Genomic DNA, 18328 nt, shown 5'->3' with positions numbered 1-18328 from the left:
GAACAGATAAAGAAATTGTGGTGTATATGCAGTGGAATATTACCCAGCCATAAGAAAGACGGAAATCTTGCCATATGCGACAACATAGATGGAGTTTGAGGGAACTGTGCTAAGTGAAGTCAGACAGAGAAAGATAAATGCTGTATAATCTCACTTATATGTGGAATCTAAAACAAAAACAACAAAATCTCGAGCTCACAGATACAGAGAACAGACCGGCGGTTGGTTGTCAGAGGTGGGGCAAGGGGACAAAATGGGTGCATTGTGTATTTGAATGCTGCCGAGAGAAGGTCTTAAAAATTCTCATCATAATGAATAAAACCGTGACTATGTATGCTGACGGATGTTAACTAGACCCCCTGTGGCAATTATTTTGCAGTACATACAAATGGCAGATCATTACATTGTATGTTTGACGCTAACATAATGTTCTATGTCAATTATACCTCAATTAAAAAAAAAAAGAATGTATATTCATTCTGTGTATTTAGGTAATCGCAGGATTCTCCCCAAATTGTTTCCCAAACCTAATGAAATAAATTACCAATTTCTAGGATCTAGAATAAGTTTTAAGAAAGCTGCAATCAAATGGTAAGATACCCTCACCTGGAATTCAGACGAATGGTAGTAAGAAACGCATGTTAACGTCCTCCACCAAGAAGCCTGGGGGAGTCTGACAAGAGCCAATCTAACAGCGTACCGCCCATATCAAAATGAAAAACTGTATGCAACGCTTTTTCTCATTTTCAGTTTATAAGATACCAACTGACTTAATACCAGTAAATAAGAACACAAGTCAACGAAACATTTCAAAGCAAGTGGTGATGCTTAGCTGATACGTTAAACAAGAAACAGGCATAGAAGCAGTTATTTTACATGAGAATGGAAACACCTTCTTGGAAAAGAAAACTGTACTTATAGAAAAGTTACCCTTTATATAAAGATATATGAAAGGACGGACCTGCCTAAGGTGTTACGGCTCTCGACAGGTTTTAGGATGTGATTCTCTTCAATACTTGGGAGCTGGCAGGACTGGGCTACGGCTATAACACAGGCCTGGCAACGAGGGTCCTCATGCGCCAGGTGACTTTTGGGGGAGACAAGCCCTATCTTGCTATCTGATGTAACCTAACTCATTCCTGCAAAGGCAACATCAAATATATCCTACCAGGTAGTAACTACTTCCCGCTTTGCAGTGGACAAGCTGGGAATCAGTTTTGTTTCTTCCCTGCCCTCCTCACAGTATCATTTGGGAAATCACCAGAGGAAGAAACACAGAACACACCAGGTCGACAGCAAGAAGGGAAAACTATATACTTGGATACTATGTACATATATCATCCAGAATTCGTTTCAGGCTAAGCAGCTCTGAAAGGAAAGCAGATCCAATTAAATAATGCAAGTTAAAGGAATTTTCTCCTGCCCACTTGTTTCCCAGTAATATCTCTTCATGTACAGAATTCCTGTAACTTTCGGGTGACTGTAGTGAACTGAACATAGATATCACCACCTGTAAAAGCACAGGTGGGTGGCTAACCATGGGTCGTTTCTACTAACCCCTAACAACTCCAAGAAGAAACCATTCGGCCACCTTCTCCACAAAAAAGGAGTGAGATGATTGAAGGAAAGCCAAGTGCTAAGTTAACTGACGTAGACTAGTGGCCATTACTTCTGCCCATCCTGCACCGTCACCCTCGTTCCACTTTTATCGCCACGCCCCCTGACTAGCAGGTATGTTCTTTTTAAAAATAAAATCTAGAGAAAAACAATCAACTATTTCAGTGGGTGACAAGTGTCTCAGGAGACTAAGAATAGGCTATGAGCTCTTAGTGTTTATGTGAGGCTAGACCTTGAAGGTGTTAAGGGCGGCACTGTCTTATCTATGTTTATCTTGAGATAATGACTAAAGTAATATTTGTGTTGCATTAGGAAAGGGGAGTTTCCCAGATCTAGAAGAAGCTGAGGCACCTATATTTTCAAAAAGGGGATGGCTGCAAGGAAGGACAGCTGGTATTAAGAGCCTCCGACAGGCCCTAAATGATATTAGAGCCTCTTCTGTGTGGACAGGCCCAAGTGGGGGAAGGGAGAGGAACAGACACTAGGCACCAGAGGGCAAAAGAGAGGTGAGTAGGAACAGAAAAGGGGGAAAAACAAAAGGCAGGGAAGCGGGAGGGAGGCTCCACCGCTGAGGAGAACTTTACTGTCTTTACACTTGTGCCTGGGTCGCTTCAGTTTATTTTCGGTCAGCAGTCCACAGACAACTTGAAGGTGATCACAAAGGTATCCTCACTACGCCTGACCATACAGCTCGGAGCGAATGATGTAGTGACACTAAAAAGCTAGACCCATGCTATTCTCAAGATGCATACAGTTCTATTTGCTTGTCCATTTCCCATATTTGGCTTTCTTAGGAAAGGAGCTTTGTTCCAAAGCAAAATAAGAAAAAAAAAGTGATTTCAAAGTATAGCAGTGAATCACATATTTATTTCATTCTCAACCATCAGAACTGACGTCCTCTCAGTGAACTTTCCACTCTGCTTCATTTAAAACATATTAAGGCAAAAGGGGCAAAGTCTAGTTGGACAACAGGTACCACCTTTTTTTTTTTTTTTTTTTGCGGTACGCGGGCCTCTCACTGTTGTGGCCTCTCCCGTTGCGGAGCACAGGCTCCGGACGCGCAGGCTCAGCGGCCATGGCTCACGGGCCCAGCCGCCCCGAGGCATGTGGGATCTTCCCGGACCGGGGCACGAACCCATGTCCCCTGCATCGGCAGGCGGACTCTCAACCAATGCACCACCAGGGAAGCCCACCTTTTTTCTTTTTTAATGCCAAAAATTTTACACTAAATAAAGAATGATTCTCAAAGGGAATTCTGTTCCCATTCTCAAACAGAATAAAGAAAAATGAACCCTTCCCGCAAAGCAAAACAAAACTCAGAAAGAGGTAAACAGATCAGAATCACCTGTCTGGGGGCTTCCCTGGTGGCGCAGTGGTTGAGAGTCTGCCTGCTAATGCAGGGGACACGGGTTCGAGCCCTAGTCTGGGAGGATCCCACATGCTGCGGAGCAACTAGGCCCGTGAGCCACAACTACTGAGCCTGCGCGTCTGGAGCCTGTGCTCCACAACAAGAGAGGCCGCGATAGTGAGAGGCCCGCGCACCGCGATGAAGAGTGGCCCCCGCTTGCCGCAACTAGAGAAAGCCCTCGCACAGAAACGAAGACCCAACACAGCAAAAATAAATAAATTAATTAATAAACTCCTACCCCCAACATCTAAAAAAAAGAATCACCTGTCTTTTTCAAAGTACTCATACTTTCTGTAGATTCTGATACGCCCCCTCAAGAAGCCACGAGCTCCTCCCACCCCACCCGACCCCGCCATGGAGAAGCAGTGCCAGAAGGAACCACTGTTTGCTGATCATTAACACGCCATCTCTCAAGTGAGCAGAGAAAGGAAAGCCTAGGAGCCAGAGCTAGAAGAAAAGCCATCTCTCAAAGGGTCATTCATCTACCACATATCTGGGGCTATCAAAACTGGAATACAAGATCAGAGGATGTCACTGTGACTACAGTACAAAAGAAACCAAAAAAGAAAAAAAAACCAAAAACGATGAGATAGTGATGTTCGCCTTGGGTTATTAATAACAGTAGCATTAATAAGGGACGCCCAAGTGATGATGACAGCGGTTACTTTTGATTACTACTAAGAGTAATAATCAAAAAATAAAATTTTAGATTGATTCTCTAGGCTTACAAGTCAGTCACTAAAGAAGCAACACAACAATGCTCCCTCTGCCAGCAGAGGGCTCCTAACCTAAGTAAATGAAAGCAGCAGCCCACCGGCGGCTGTACCGTCAGTGCAGCAATCTCAAGAGTACATTAACTTGAGTAAGTCAAATTCTTCACTTACCATTTGTTAGTCTATCAAATAGAAAGATATCAAAATTCCAATTTCCAACTTTTTCCAGCATACACTGAAATGAAAACCAAACATTCCTACTGTAATTTAATTTCAGTAACATTCTCTATCTTTTGTAGACAGTCCACAGGGAAGTTAATGAAAATGGGAAGTGGTTGATTTACTTTAAGGAATGTTAAGTATCATTCTCCCTTTAATCATGACCTTTCCAAACGGCTCCAAAGCATGTCCAGAGGGATAAACTCCATTTGAAAAAACAGTTATTATTTTGTTTTCCAGTTAATAAATGTATAGGTAAGGTTAGTGTTCCCTTCGACTTATTCCTATACTCCCATGAACGGTCAAGAATTCGAATATAACTTAACATCACAGAAGTGTGGTTCATACACTGCATGGTCTAAGAAACCAGATTTTTAAAATCGAATACAAGTAAATTATAATAGCCGAACACTTGCTATATCCCAGGCACTGTTAAAAGTGCTTTCCTCTTTACTCACTTACTCTTCATGCCGACACTATCAAGCAGGCATTGTTTTCAATCCTCATTTATAGATGGGGAAAGAGGCAAAAAGTTCTAACTTGCTCAGCAAGAAAGTAACAGAGCTGGGATCTGACGTCAGGTGGTCTGATTCTGGAACCCAGGCACCAGACATCTACACTGTACTACACTCAAATTATTTGTTATTCGTTTTCTGAAAATACACTCCCAATTTATGGGTATTTATTTATATTCTTTAAATAGCCTTATAAAAGAGTCAATAGCATTTACTACATTAATTTTTAGGTTGATGGTTATTTCAGCCAAGTAAATAAATCCCACAACCCTAAAACTCAAACAGATATTTTTACACCATATATTTGTAACCTGAAAATTTTGTGGACTTTTATTTTCAAGAAAAAGTTTTTATTTTGTATCTAAAACTTCACTGTCGTATACATTTACGACCTAATCGACATAAGCAACATTAAGGTACTACTGGTTGAGATTATAATACTAACAACCAATGATACACATAATATTCTCATTCTAAAAAACAAAACTTGTGAACTTTTTAAAATTTAAGGAAAGCATCAGTGCTTTTCCACTGATTTGTTTTATCAAACTGGGAGGCAAATTTTTTCACTTTAGTATAACCGTAGAGTGGGTACCCTGACCGTATCTACACAAACTGACAACATCTGGCCTGTAAGTATTAAGTCAAAGAATACTTTTACAAATATCAGAAACATAAGATTATTAAAAAATCCTCATTTGGTCAAAAACAACCTCAACTAACTTCCACCTTCATTAACATACTTCTTTTAAACTATATAAAGAAAACAATGCACACAATCACCAGGTTTAATTTTTAAAGAATCTAAATCTTCCAAATATCTCACTGATACAAGAGATTATGAAAAATCATTTGACTGAAAGTCATGAGTCTTCCTGTGCTGGGTTTACTTCTAACCAGCTGGGGGAGCTCAACCAAGTTCCTTATACTATTTAGGCCATAGTGTTCTTTTTTTTTTTAAGGCCATACTGTTCTTAGCTACAGAATACAGAAATTAGATCAGACAATCCATAATATTCTTCCCAGCGTTAAGTGTGATCTTATAGCTTAACTTTCTATTGATCTACTTGCTGTTATAATCAATTGAAAACATTTTCATTATTTTAGTTACTTCAGAAATGTTCCTTGCTCTGTAATACCTAATTATAGGATGAACAGCTAGCTGCTCTAAAGGGAAAACCTGAAAAATGGGTTCAACTGATTTCACATACAAAAAAAGGCTCTATAAATCAGTACCATATGGGAAAAACAAGGCTTCGTTAAACTTATCTAAAAATTAATGTTTTCTTGAAAAAGCTATACACACCTTGGCTTGTCCATTATAATCATCATCTAAAATGTTTAGAGAATTCGAAACGCTGGTACCACGGAAAAAGCGTGACGATCTAAGATACCGCTGGAAACTTAGTAACCTTCTGATATTCCTTGCAGACACAGAAACTTCGATTTCAGATTGAGCTGAAATAAAAGGAGTAAAAGGTGAGTAGAGCGACTCAAAACTGTGCATACCCTATCTTTGCTGTACCCCTTCTAGTTACATACAAGTATTTCTTAAAATTAATCAGCTTCCATGCCATATTTCTAGAAGAGAAGAGGTACTTTATTTGTACTTTCAATTAAAGAGCTGAGAATGAAGGGGCAAATCGCCAATTTTATCAGCATTTAGAAAGCTAATGGGGAGTGTGGTTAGATTAATAATCAGTTTTTTTTAACCTCCTAAGAATTATTACCTTTCACTCCGTCGCTTCAATACACTATACAAACACCATGAAGCAGAAAGATAAAATCTAGTTTCAAACTATCCTTCATATTGAGAAGCCAGGTCCCAAGTTATACACGAGACTTTAAGAATTAATTATTCAACTCAAACATCTCAAATCCTAATGAGGTATCATTTCAAATCTTTCCTTAAGATAATTTTATTCAGAGGAAAAGGAGATGGAATGGAGAATAAAGTAGCTTATACCCTGTAAGAGTTCTAAAGGATAGGGATAAAAATCCTGCAAGATGAAAAAATCTAGAAAAAAAAATGTGGTTCCACATTGGATACGGATACGTTTTCTTTCCATGAGTCTAACAGTCTAACAGTGTCCCTGCAGTGTTAGAATGAACCAAAGCTTCTGGGGCACCAGACAAAATAAAAGACATTGGTTACAAGCTGTCTTGTAGGGCATGAACGCTATCTTTAAATTCTAGAATCTAACTAAGTTAAGTGAAATGTTCATAATACGAAACATCAAAGTGGAAGACTAAGGATCAACAGATCATCATCTCTCATCTTACCTTCCATTAACATCCCACTGGTGGAATGACAGGTAATCAAACACATTCTCTCTTGTGTGTCCAGTCACTAACTGTTCTATTAACCTCTATCACCCAGTGTTTTCTCATCTATAAAATAATGGCAATAGTATCTAGTTCAAAGGGTGCTGGATTAAATGAGATAATATACACACGAGTCAGATATATAATAGGTATTAAATAAATGATGGCAATGTAGAGGATAATAAAATTGATGTTGATGCCACTGCTTGGAGGTACGCATCTAGGTAATTATCCTAAGTTCCAAATCTGTTTATGTTGCTCTAAATAAAAATATTCACTGATCCCTCATCATTTTAAAATGAACTCCATCTTCTTGGCCTGGAAGAAAAGGCTTCATGCTCCAGGTTCTGGCTCTCTCCAGACTCAATTCAGATGACACCTTCCCTGGGAAGCACACCTGGACACCTATATACACATTCCCCATCTAGGAGAGGTGGGAGGCACCTCGTCTGGGTTCTCAAGGCTACCCATGCAGACACCTATCACACTACTTTTGAGGCTGTTATTACAACTGCTTATTTATCTGTCTCCTTCAACAAATGATGACCTCCAATACAGGCACGGATTATTTTTTTTCATCTTTGTATTCCAAAGCCTAATAATAGTGCCATGTAGGTATGTATAAAACATACTGAGTAAATGAATAAATGCATACTGTTTTTGAAATACCTGATGAGTTTTGAGGTTCCCATACACTGACATGAGCCAGAAATAAGATAACGCACAGTTACGTGGGTTTTTTCTCATTTTTCATCCCAGTGGATCTAAAATAGAGTATCTAGAACAACTGTGGAGTTAAATTTTTATCTTTATCAATGTAACTTACATTAAAAGGACTAGAACCAAAATGGTAACGTTATTAATATCAAGCAATTATGTTTGAACTAGAATTAGTATGTTTGAGGAAATGAGGTTAGCTTAATAAGTTCAGTGAAAGTAATGTTCCATGTGCTTTGAAAAAAGCTATCTAGGGCTTCCCTGGTGGCGCAGTGGTTGGGAGTCCGTCTGCCAATGCAGGGGACATGGGTTCGAGCCCTGGTCCGGGAGGATGCCACATGCCGTGGAGCAACTGAGCCCATGCGGCACAACTACTGAGCCTGTGCTCTGGAGCCCGCAAGCCGCAACTACTGAGCCCGTGTGCCTGGAGCCCGTGCTCTACAGTGGGAGAGGCCACCGCAATGACAGGCCCGGCCACCGCAACAAACAGTGGCTCCCGCTCGCTGCAGCTAGAGAAAGCCCGCACGCAGCGGCGAAGACCCAGCAGAGCCAAAAATAAATAAATAAAATGAATTTAAAAAAAAAGAAGAGGTATCTCATCTAGCCGTCAACAATGTTAAAAAAACAAGTATTATTATCTTCCACTTTATACATGAGCACACTGAATCTACAAGAGATTATATATAAGATCATACAGCCAATATAGGGTTTATATATTATATATGTAAGATCATACAGCCAATATAGGGTGTATGATCTTAATATATAAGATCATACAGCCAATATAGGGTGACAACTAGATTTTTTTAAAAAATAAATTTATTTATTTATTTTGGCTGTGTTGGCTCTTCATTGCTGCATGCGGGCTTTCTCTAGTTGCAGTGAGCAGGGGCTACTCTTCGCTGCGGTGTGCAGGCTTCTCTTTGCAGTGGCTTCTCTTGCTGCGGAGCACGGGCTCTAGGCACGCAGGCTTCAGTAGCTGTGGCTCAAGGGCTGTAGAGCGCAGGCTCAGTAGTTGTGGCACACAGGCTTAGCTGCTCCGTGGCATGTGGGATCTTCGCGGACCAGGGAATCAAACTCGTGTCTCCTGCACTGGCAGGCGGATTCTTAACCACTGCACCACCAGGGAAGTCCCTGACAACTAGATTTTAAAACACAGATCTACTGACAAAGCCTGTGTGTCCACAGTATTACGCACAAGTTTCTTATTACATCTCTACAGTATGGTTTATTGACTGTTTATGATAAAATTCTGTGTATACCATTATTCAAAAGTGTCCTTATTTAGATGAAAGCATGTACAGAAAGAAACACAGAGGGGAAAAAAGCTAATGTACAGAAATAAAAGTATTCAATTAAATACACATTAATTTTATTTATTTGGTTGTGCTGGGTCTTAGTTGTGGGCTCTTAGTTGTGGCATGCAAACTCTTAGTTGCGGCATGCATGTGGGATCTAGTTACCTGACCAGGGATCGAACCCAGGCCCCCTGCATTGGGAGTGCAGAGTCTTAACCACTGCACCACCAGGGAAGTCCCAGAAATACAAGAATTTAATATGACCCTTCTAGTCTTACTCCTAGAAAAGACTGGACCTGGAAGGGCCAGAGTGGAATGACACGAACACATGGGGAGCAGATGAGAACTAATTAATACAAGCACTGCCATCTCTGCATTTACAAGGCACTTTACTGTTCTACAAAAAGCACGCTCACATCTGCCATCCCATTTAATAATCACAACAGTCCTGTGAAGATGGCAAAGATTATCATCCCCATTTTACAAATATAACCTTAGAAACCAAAGTAGAAATGCAATACAATTAACGCATTAGAGCCAAGGCATTTAGAAAGCTTCTAAAAAATGTTGCAGAAGACACGTATTCTATTCATTATGGAAAAGCAACCTGAAAGAGTTCAAGGTCATAAGCATGACTTCATAAGCATTCCCTTCAATTTACTATCTTAAATCACACACCAAAGGTAACAATTTTATCACTGGCAATTCCTTTGCATCCTGTGTGTGGACACTGACAGTAGGATCACTGCTCCCAAATTGTATGTCCAAACTAATCCACCCTTGAAGTAAACTTGAGAATCTCTTTGGGAGGATAATTACATAAGGTCCAAAAAATTAATAAGCCTCATTTGAAGGGGCTCAATCCACTGTGCTAAGTCCCTACATCAACATGGCAGGATTCACACTGTCAATGGTTAAGACAGGTGGCACTGTCTGCGAGTCAGGGCTCTACCCACGAGATCATGGCTGTACCTCCCCCTGCCTTATTCCTATCTTCTAGGTGACTTCTCACAAGTCACAACTTCTCAATGTCTCATTTTCCTTAACTTAAAAAAAATTAACCATAATTCGTCTTTTTTCCTGTTTCACAGAGCCCTGAAGTTGGGACTCATTATCAAGAGTTCTGTTTTGACCACATTAAGTTGAGCATGAATATTAGATATTAACTGAAGGGGAAAAGTTCACTCCTCATAGGAACCCAATGCCTTCCAGCAAGACTAACTCCACAAATAACCTATACAACAGGATAAGAAACAGACCTTCACTTAGTGATAGAACCAGCCTTAACAATGACTGACTATTCAAACAATCTAAGAAAGGACAGAGAACCTGTCCAAATGAAATGGCAAATCATCCAGTGAAAAGAATTTTCTTCACCTAGGGGGCCTGAGGAGCCTATACCTAAGAAGATTACATTCCAGAAAGAACTGAAAATCCCATAAGACTTTGCAGAGATGGTAATTAAAACTACCTCAAGGCTTTGCCTGAGACTTAGTATAGGACCAAAATGGGGGGAGGGGTGGGACCAAAATGGGGGGAGGGGTGGTATCTGATTTTTTTTCATTAATCTAATTTTTAATATGTACTGCACTCACGTTTCAAAAATGAAAATCAAGGAGGGAAAGGAGGAGGGAGGGAGAAAAGAACACAGTGAAAAACCTTACCCCTACCCAGTTTCTGATCCAACCAAATGCCAAACTCTCCCCTAAAATGTTCACCTTTTAAAAGTTTTGCGGGTATCCTTTCTCAATTTTTGGATCAAATATATGGAAACATCATTATATACTATGTTTCTACTTCTTTTACGTAAATGGCAGCATACTATATAACCTGTTCTGTACTTTGTTTTTTAATTTATCTTAGAGCTCTTTCTCTATCAGTACACAGAGACCTTCCTCATTCTGAGGCTACAAAATATTCCATCATATGGATGGACCATAATCTATTTAAGCAATCCTCTACTGAAGGGCACTGCTACAACTTCACAATTTGCAAAAATACCTTCATTTTATTAAATATGCTTATATTTCCACTACTTGCTTTCCACTACTTGTCAGCTTTAGATGTCATTCTTTAATGTTTTATTATTACAAACAGGAAATAACACTACACAGGAAATCACTCTATATCCCATCTTCTTTGCCTTTTCCTCTTCCAGTGTTTGTTAGTTGTTAGAGTGCTTTTTTCCCCCTTTCACTCCAATCCCCATTTGCATTTTAAGTTCAGCTCTAGCATTAAACATATTCAATATTCAGGTGCTTTTACCATGGCTGCCCCAGTTATCTTTCTTAGCCTTTGGGTTTCAATTATTTGACTATAATGCATCTCTGTGTGGATCTCTTTGAGTTTATCCTGCTTGGAGTTCACCAAGCTTCTTGGATGTGTATATCCATGTCTTCAGATATGGGAAGTTTTCCACCATTCAAATCATTTTTCTGCCCCTTTCTCTCTTCTTTCTCCTGCTGGGTCTCCTATGAGTCACATGTTGGTACACGTGATGAGCCCTCCACTGGTTTCTTGGGCTCTCATCATTTTTCTTCATTCTTTTTTTCTTTCTGCTTCTCAGTCTGGATTATTTCAATGTTCTTATCTTCAAGTTTGCCAATCCCTTCTTCTGCCTGCTCAAATCTGCTGCTGAATCCCTCTAGTGAATTTCTCATTTCAGTTATCATACTTGTCAGCTCTGGAACTTGTTGGGTTCTTTTTTATAATTTCTATTTATTGAGATTCTGATTTTGTTCATACAACGTTTTCCTGATTTCCTTTAGTTCTTTTCCCATGGTTTGCTTTAGCTCATTGAGCATTTAAGACAGTTGATTTAACATCTTTGATTAGCAATTCTAATGTGTGGGCTTCCTCAGGATGGTTTTTGTGAAGTTCATTTTTTCATATGTATGGACCATACTTTCCATTTTCTTTGTATGTTTTATAGTTTTTAATTGAGAACTGGACATTATGAGTATTATGCTGTGGCAACTGGAAATCTAATCTCTCACTCTTCCAGGGCTATTTATTTCTGCTTGTTGTGGGCAGAAGCCATCTGTTGTTTTGTGACTATTTTGTGACCAGACTATTTTGGTCTTTGCATATCTATCTGACTTTGTTTATTCCTTGTTGTGTGTGGTCACTGAAATTCCTGCTACAGTATCTCTGCAGTCAGCCAAAGACCCAACACAGATTTCCCTTATATGTCTGGCTCCAAAGGCTGGGGGGTGGGGAGAGAAGTACCGATTCTTTAAATCTTCTGGTAGATGCTTCTGGGCAAAGCCTCTGCAGCTGAAAGGGCTGAAACCAAGGCAAACATCTGTGCCTAACCCTCAGGATCTGCCAGACTGACGTCAAGAAGCAACCCCAAATTTCTGGAGGACTAGGTCCCCACTGCCCACCTGGCTTTAGCAAGTCACTAAAGAAACACGGGCCACTCTCCCCACAGGTCGAGGGGCTGAGGAGCGGGGGATGATCACTGGTTTGTGCACACTGCTCAACTGCCAAAGAACAGCAGCCCCTCCCTCATCAAGCACTCCCCTGGCTGTTATAAGTGTCCAGTCAGGGTCCAGAGTCCTGAAATAGTTAATTCTGCCTTTTTTTTTTTCCAGTTTAGTGGTTGTTTTGATGGAGGAACCAACCCCTAGAGCTTCCTACCCTGTTATTTTTATTTTTTTTTGCGGTACACAGGCCTCTCACTGTTGTGGCCTCTCCCGTTGCGGAGCACAGGCTCCGGACATGCAGGCTCAGCGGCCATGGCTCACGGGCCCAGCTGCTCCGCGGCATGTGGGATCTTCCCGGACCGGGGCACGAACCCGTGTCCCCTGCATCGGCAGGCGGACTCTCAACCACTGTGCCACCAGGGAAGCCCCCTACCCTGTTATTTTTGAGCCACACTGTCCCTTTCCTTTAAAAGGTGTTTTGCCTGGTCCCTTCTGGGAGTAGCTGCCCTAAGCCTTCTCTTCCGCTCAACCTGGGTTTGAGAATGGGGACAAGGTGCATGGAAAGGCTTAGCAGTCCAGAAACAACACCTATCAACAGCCTGGTGCTCTAGGTATTTTTCTATGAATTATTTCCTATATATGCATAAACACACAGGTTCTCTCGTATCCCAGACAGTTCACAGCATTTTTTAACTTAAGAATCCACGAACATCTTTTCAAGTCAATAAATGGCACTTACACGTGCCATCATTTTTACTAGCCACATATTATTCTAAAGTATGAAACTATCATAATTTACTAAATCTTTCTGCTGTTAGGCTGCTCCTAACTTTCATTTTTCTTACCAACAACTCTGTAATAAACAATCTTATAACTGAGTCTTTGCACACGTCCTGATTCCCTTACAACAAACCCTCAGAAGTAGAACAAGCACATAGGAGCACATTTCAATGGCTTCTAAAACACACTATCAAACTGGAGAATCGGTTTTCTAAAAGAAAATTGGAGAGGTTTCCAGAACTCTCCTAGAATAGCTTCCAAAATATGATCTGAGAAAAGGGAATCGTAACTATGAATCAAGGATGAAGCATGATGAGATCATGTTAAGATGGAAAATTTTAGTTTCAGGTTTGCTTCACCCCACCCCCAGCCTTCCTCCACACACAGATACATACTGGTTCCCTATAAGGATTAAAAATAAAATTCCTATACTGAAACAAGCAAGTAGAGGCCACTATTGAGAAGGTATCAAGTTGAATAAGTAGTATCATTTAGGAACAGATAAAAAGAGGATACATGGGGAACTGGGAACAAGAAAGAGTGATCCTGAGAACTTAACTAGTACTTTCATTCAGACAGTTAAATGGCTAAAAGGCTCACCCCCTGACCATATTACATAAAATCTGACCCTATTAACCAATATTCTCACGAACTCATTTTGTGACATGAGACACACCAGTATTTATTTCACAGCATAAAAGACAACAGATTAAAGTTGTCTTTATTCAAGCCCAGCTTCCACCAGGCTAGGACTATTTAAGTCTCGGGCTTGTTCTAGTTTACATGGTTACCTACATTCCAATCCAGCTTAGAAAGCCGACAGGGCTCAGTGACTTAATCAAGTTACTATTAAGAACTGTTGGCGCTGCTGGTTCTTGTCTAAAATATCACATTACCTCACTCTGTGATCACGAACAAACTAATCAACCCACCAAAACTAAATGAGCATCGTTACTTAATGAACATGGGAATTACTTCCAGTCACCCACTCCTGGCTTCTCTGAGCCAGTACTGAAATGTGGGATAGCAGCAAATTTAGAAGCCATGTTTTTCTCTTGCTTTTCTCCTTCGTATCAGAAAGTGGACAGAAAAAAGAAATAGAGGTAATAGGTTAAGGAAACAAAAGGGCTGGAAAATCAACACGTCTTGAGCAGTATCACTCTCAACTCTCCTACAGACCCTCTTCTCTGTCTGTCATCCAAACGGCATGGCAAAGATGTCACCGATATTATTAGACAAAAGAGGTTTTTAACAGAAAAGCCTGTGGATCTTGAGACTTGACCACTACTTGCTTTAATTGTCCACAAGAGGGAGTCCTGCAGTCACTATACCTGCTACCTTAAAACCGTAACAATCATTTAGACGCATTAGCATGAATTACCCTTGGAGACTGTCATAAATGTTTTTTTTTAATTCAGTGCTGTAAGGTGTTAACTCTAGTCTAGGGCAAGGTCATATTGAATGATAACTGAATAAAAAATATTAAGACATTCTCCGTTCTAATCTCCTCTTTAATTTTCCTTAAAAAGAACGGAAGCCATATCAGAAAGCCTACTGTTAATACTGAATAAACACATTTAGCTACATCTAAATTCAAGTTTTCTTGGAAGAATTTTTACATTTAGCATGCATGGATAAATGGAGAAAAAACAGCTAGGTGTTCAGAGCAATGGTCTTTAGTAGAGTAGCTTGTTCTGATACGGAGAAGCAGTACAGCAGGGCAAATAAAGACATCAGCTTTGGAGTTACATATCTGATTTTGAATCCCAGCCCTGCCCCTTTTACTAGTTTTGTGATATCAGGAAAGCTATTTAAGTTATTGAACTGATTGTCAGTTTCCTCACTGTTAAAACAGGCCTTACAGAACTGTTGTAAAAATCAAAAGAGATAATACAGCAATACGTCTTTTTGGGCAAAGAATAAACACTAACATTAATGGCTATAGTTGTTACAGATATCAATTCTTTTAAAACAATATGCATAATTGACATATAACATTGGTTTCATGTTTAAATATTTTTAAGCACATGACTTCATACTATTTATTTTAACAAAGCCAGATTTATTCTTCATGATAGCATAACTTCCTTCTGAAGACCACTGTATACTTTTACATACTGTGGAATTAAATGCACACATTTAAAGATTTCAAAATATGCATATGTCATTACTTTAAAATAAATATATAGACATTCCCAGCTTCACTACAAACCAAAGAAATAAAGGAGCTACTCGTAATCTAAAATTAGATCAATGTTAACATGAGAATAAACTAATATTCTTTCCCTTAAGCAATTCTTATAACTTTAGTTTGCAGTATTCAATATTCACTTTGACAGGATTTGATAAAACAGTCAATATAAAACCCTTTTAAAAAGATTACTCTTATTGTTATGGATTAGGCATTTCTTTTCTCCTTCATATTAGAAAGTGGACAGAAAAAAGAAATATAGGTAATAGGTTAAGGAAACAAAAGGGCTGGAAAATCAACACGTCTTGAGCAGTATCACTCCCAACTCTCCTACAGAGACAGGATACGTGACATGTTGGGTCCCTCTTATGCTCAAACGTAGGACTTGAACACAGCTCCTTATTTGTTACATTCCTAATTCCCTTATTAGTGAGCTGAGAAAAAAAGAAGGAAAAGAAAGCACACAAGCCTCACTGTATAACATACAAAATAAAGCTTAAAGTTAAATCTCCAATTTCTCCAATTCTCCAAAGGTCAGGCAGAATTAAACTATCATTAAATTTTATTAAGGTTAAGGTCCAAGCCATATCGGTTCCCTAATTTATGCTATGAAGTTAGAGAAGATATCTAGGAGATATTCTTTCAATTTGAGACAAAAAAGAAACAAAAATCAGTGGTTTTTCAAATGCAGGCACTTCACAATCTCCTGGAAAACTAGATACATTAAAAAAAATACATACAGGGGGGCAGAATGCTCTGTTTCCTAATTCGATTCAGCACAGCAGTACTCATCTCTACAGGCACTGCTTGGCAAGGGGATTGTTACAGGAAGGAGGCAGGAACACGCATGATGAACAGACAGGGGAAAAGGACATGAGATTGTTTCCTGTGACTATGAACTATTACAGAAGTGTTTCTGAAACAACCAGATATGATTTCAAGATAAATGAATGACTGGGAACAAACTAAAATTTAATAGAAACTCCAGACAGATATGACCTTAGTCTATAATACCAGAACTATAAGTAGAGGCTGGCATACTCACATCTGAATGAGAGACTAAATTACAAATCATGGACAGCCACCTTAGCAAATCAAACAAATAATGGCTAAAAAAATATATATATATATATACGCTTGTAAATAGGAAAGTGATGACCAGGCAGCACAGTATGAAAGATAATAAGAAAAACAATGTAACACAGAAAAAGTCATGGCTGAGGGAAACGCCACGCAACAACTTCTATTCTTAAAGGGAAGAAGCAGTAAAAGCTTCGGAATATAAGAGGACCTGAGTCTGTGTGGGAGTTTACTATACATTAAAGACTAGATAAACTAAGACAATAAAGTCAGTATGACATAAGCTTTTAAGCTCAAGATAAAGGCAGAAACAGATGTTCTTTCTGATCGTGTCACTAAGTATGAAACAAGTATCCAAGTCTAACACAGCCCTGTTAGGAAGATAAGAAACAACACAAAATCAAACGCACCTGAGGGTCTAAGGCAGAACTTAATAATTTTGTCTGCTTTCAGAGTGGGTCATTATAATAAAGACAACATGAGACGTTCGATTCAACAGAAGGGCAGTAGCCAGCCTGAATTCAGTTTACAGCTAATACAGATCATACTTAGAGAAATACAAATGGGACCCTATTAAGTCTAACTGGTAGAAGATATGCAGTTTTAGTCAATTTGATGCAACAGGAATATATTCAATCTCTACCATGAGCCAGAGGCTGCCAGAAACCAGGAACAAAAAGATGAGTAAGGCTAAAAGCCTTTTAGGCTACAATGTAAATATCCTGAAAGGTTCCCTAGTAAGGGGTGGAATAAAGTGCTAAAATGAATAAAAAGGCTCAAGATAATGGGCAAAACACATTTACATAGAATGGAACATTACCATGTGTCGGGAGTAAAAGAAAACGGAAAACTGCGTTTGTGTGGACATGAAAAAACATTCTCCTGGTATTACATCTTGTCCGACGTTGGCAGAGAGACCATGGCTTCCAGTCTGGATGACGTCAATGAGCTTTGGTGAATTCCATGAAAATTTCAAGCTGGCAGCTCCCCTTCCTACTTAATAACCATGCCAGAACCTTGCAAAGGAAGGTATCAGTGCACATGTGGAGCAGAATTATAATAATGCTTTTATGTTTAAAGATATTAGAATTTGTTACCATATAAGCTAAAAAGAATGTGTAACTAGAAGAATAATTTACTAAATGTAGGGGCATCAAATGTACAGCAAAAAAGAGATGAATTCTGACACAAAGTCAATATGGAATCCATTTCATTAAGCCCAACTAATTTAAAAGTCAAAATATTACATTTCAAGAGACCAGGTGTACGGCCAATTGGACACAGAAAAATATCTGTAGGAAAATTTGGGGCTTGTAATCCACCCTACAGAAAGCTGGTTACTGAAGCCAACATACTCGAAAGGAGGAAACTCACAGGAGGGAGGTTCCTGGTTCTCTCTCCACAGAGCGCGGAGTGAAAGCAGAACTTGAGAAAGCCCGCGGAAGAGGAGCTGTCACGCTAAGGAGAGACGGTCCGGAGCCACGGGGCCGCGTCAGGGAGACCCAGCTCTGGGGCACTTTTCAGTCCACACCACCCAGCCAGCAGCCTAACATCTCTGCCACTCTAATCAATCAGCTTCTCTCTCCCCAGCCTTCTTCTCTACCCCCCATTGCCTCTTTCTCCCAGTTTGGTAGTGTACGTATTGCTCATCATTATCAGGTGCCCCAAACCTCGAATTTTCACAACGTTAAGGTCAGGAGACTAAATGGGTTAAAATTAGTTGAATGCGGGACAGCAAGAATCAGTTTATTAAAGGCTGGAGGACCAGAAATCTGGACCTCAGTGGGAGGAACTCCCAGATAGGGCAGGTCTGAAAGGTTAGGGATCTTCTAAAAATGGGATGAAAGCTGAGGTTTTTCAGTAGGTATCAGAGAAGTATTAACGTTAACACGGAAGTTTAAATATCAGCCTGTTGAGAAATGGACCAAATCCTTAGAACAGAGCTACACCCAACGAGCACACGCTGCGGAGAGCCAGCTGCGCTACCTGCTAGTAACCCGACAGCCCTAAACACCACTGCAAGATTCCAGGCACAGC

The 18328-nt window shown here is 39.8% G+C and overlaps 1 protein-coding gene across 18 annotated transcripts in view; it reads right to left on the bottom strand.

Moving 5' to 3' along the window:
* The window catches only part of PDE7A (phosphodiesterase 7A), a 380288-nt gene that overhangs the window by 39867 nt on the left and 322093 nt on the right, over positions 1–18328 (bottom strand). For all 18 annotated transcript variants that reach the window (XR_003793485.1, XR_003793490.1, XR_003793492.1 and 15 more), the window contains 2 exons: positions 5779–5930; positions 3910–3973 (listed from right to left, as the gene is read on the bottom strand). Coding sequence is in view for 4 of the 18 variants with exons in the window: in XM_029222495.1 (XP_029078328.1) it covers positions 3910–3973; positions 5779–5930 (216 nt within the window). In the remaining 14 variants the exon portion in view is untranslated. The remainder of the gene's footprint in view (positions 1–3909; positions 3974–5778; positions 5931–18328) is intronic.

The sequence above is a fragment of the Monodon monoceros genome, unplaced genomic scaffold, assembly GCF_005190385.1.
Source record: "Monodon monoceros isolate NGI ecotype Baffin Bay Population unplaced genomic scaffold, NGI_Narwhal_1 Super_Scaffold_14, whole genome shotgun sequence".
Taxonomy (NCBI): Eukaryota; Metazoa; Chordata; class Mammalia; order Artiodactyla; family Monodontidae; genus Monodon; species Monodon monoceros.
The sequence above is the reverse complement of the archived record's forward strand: the minus strand, read 5'-3'. Positions and strand labels throughout refer to the sequence as shown.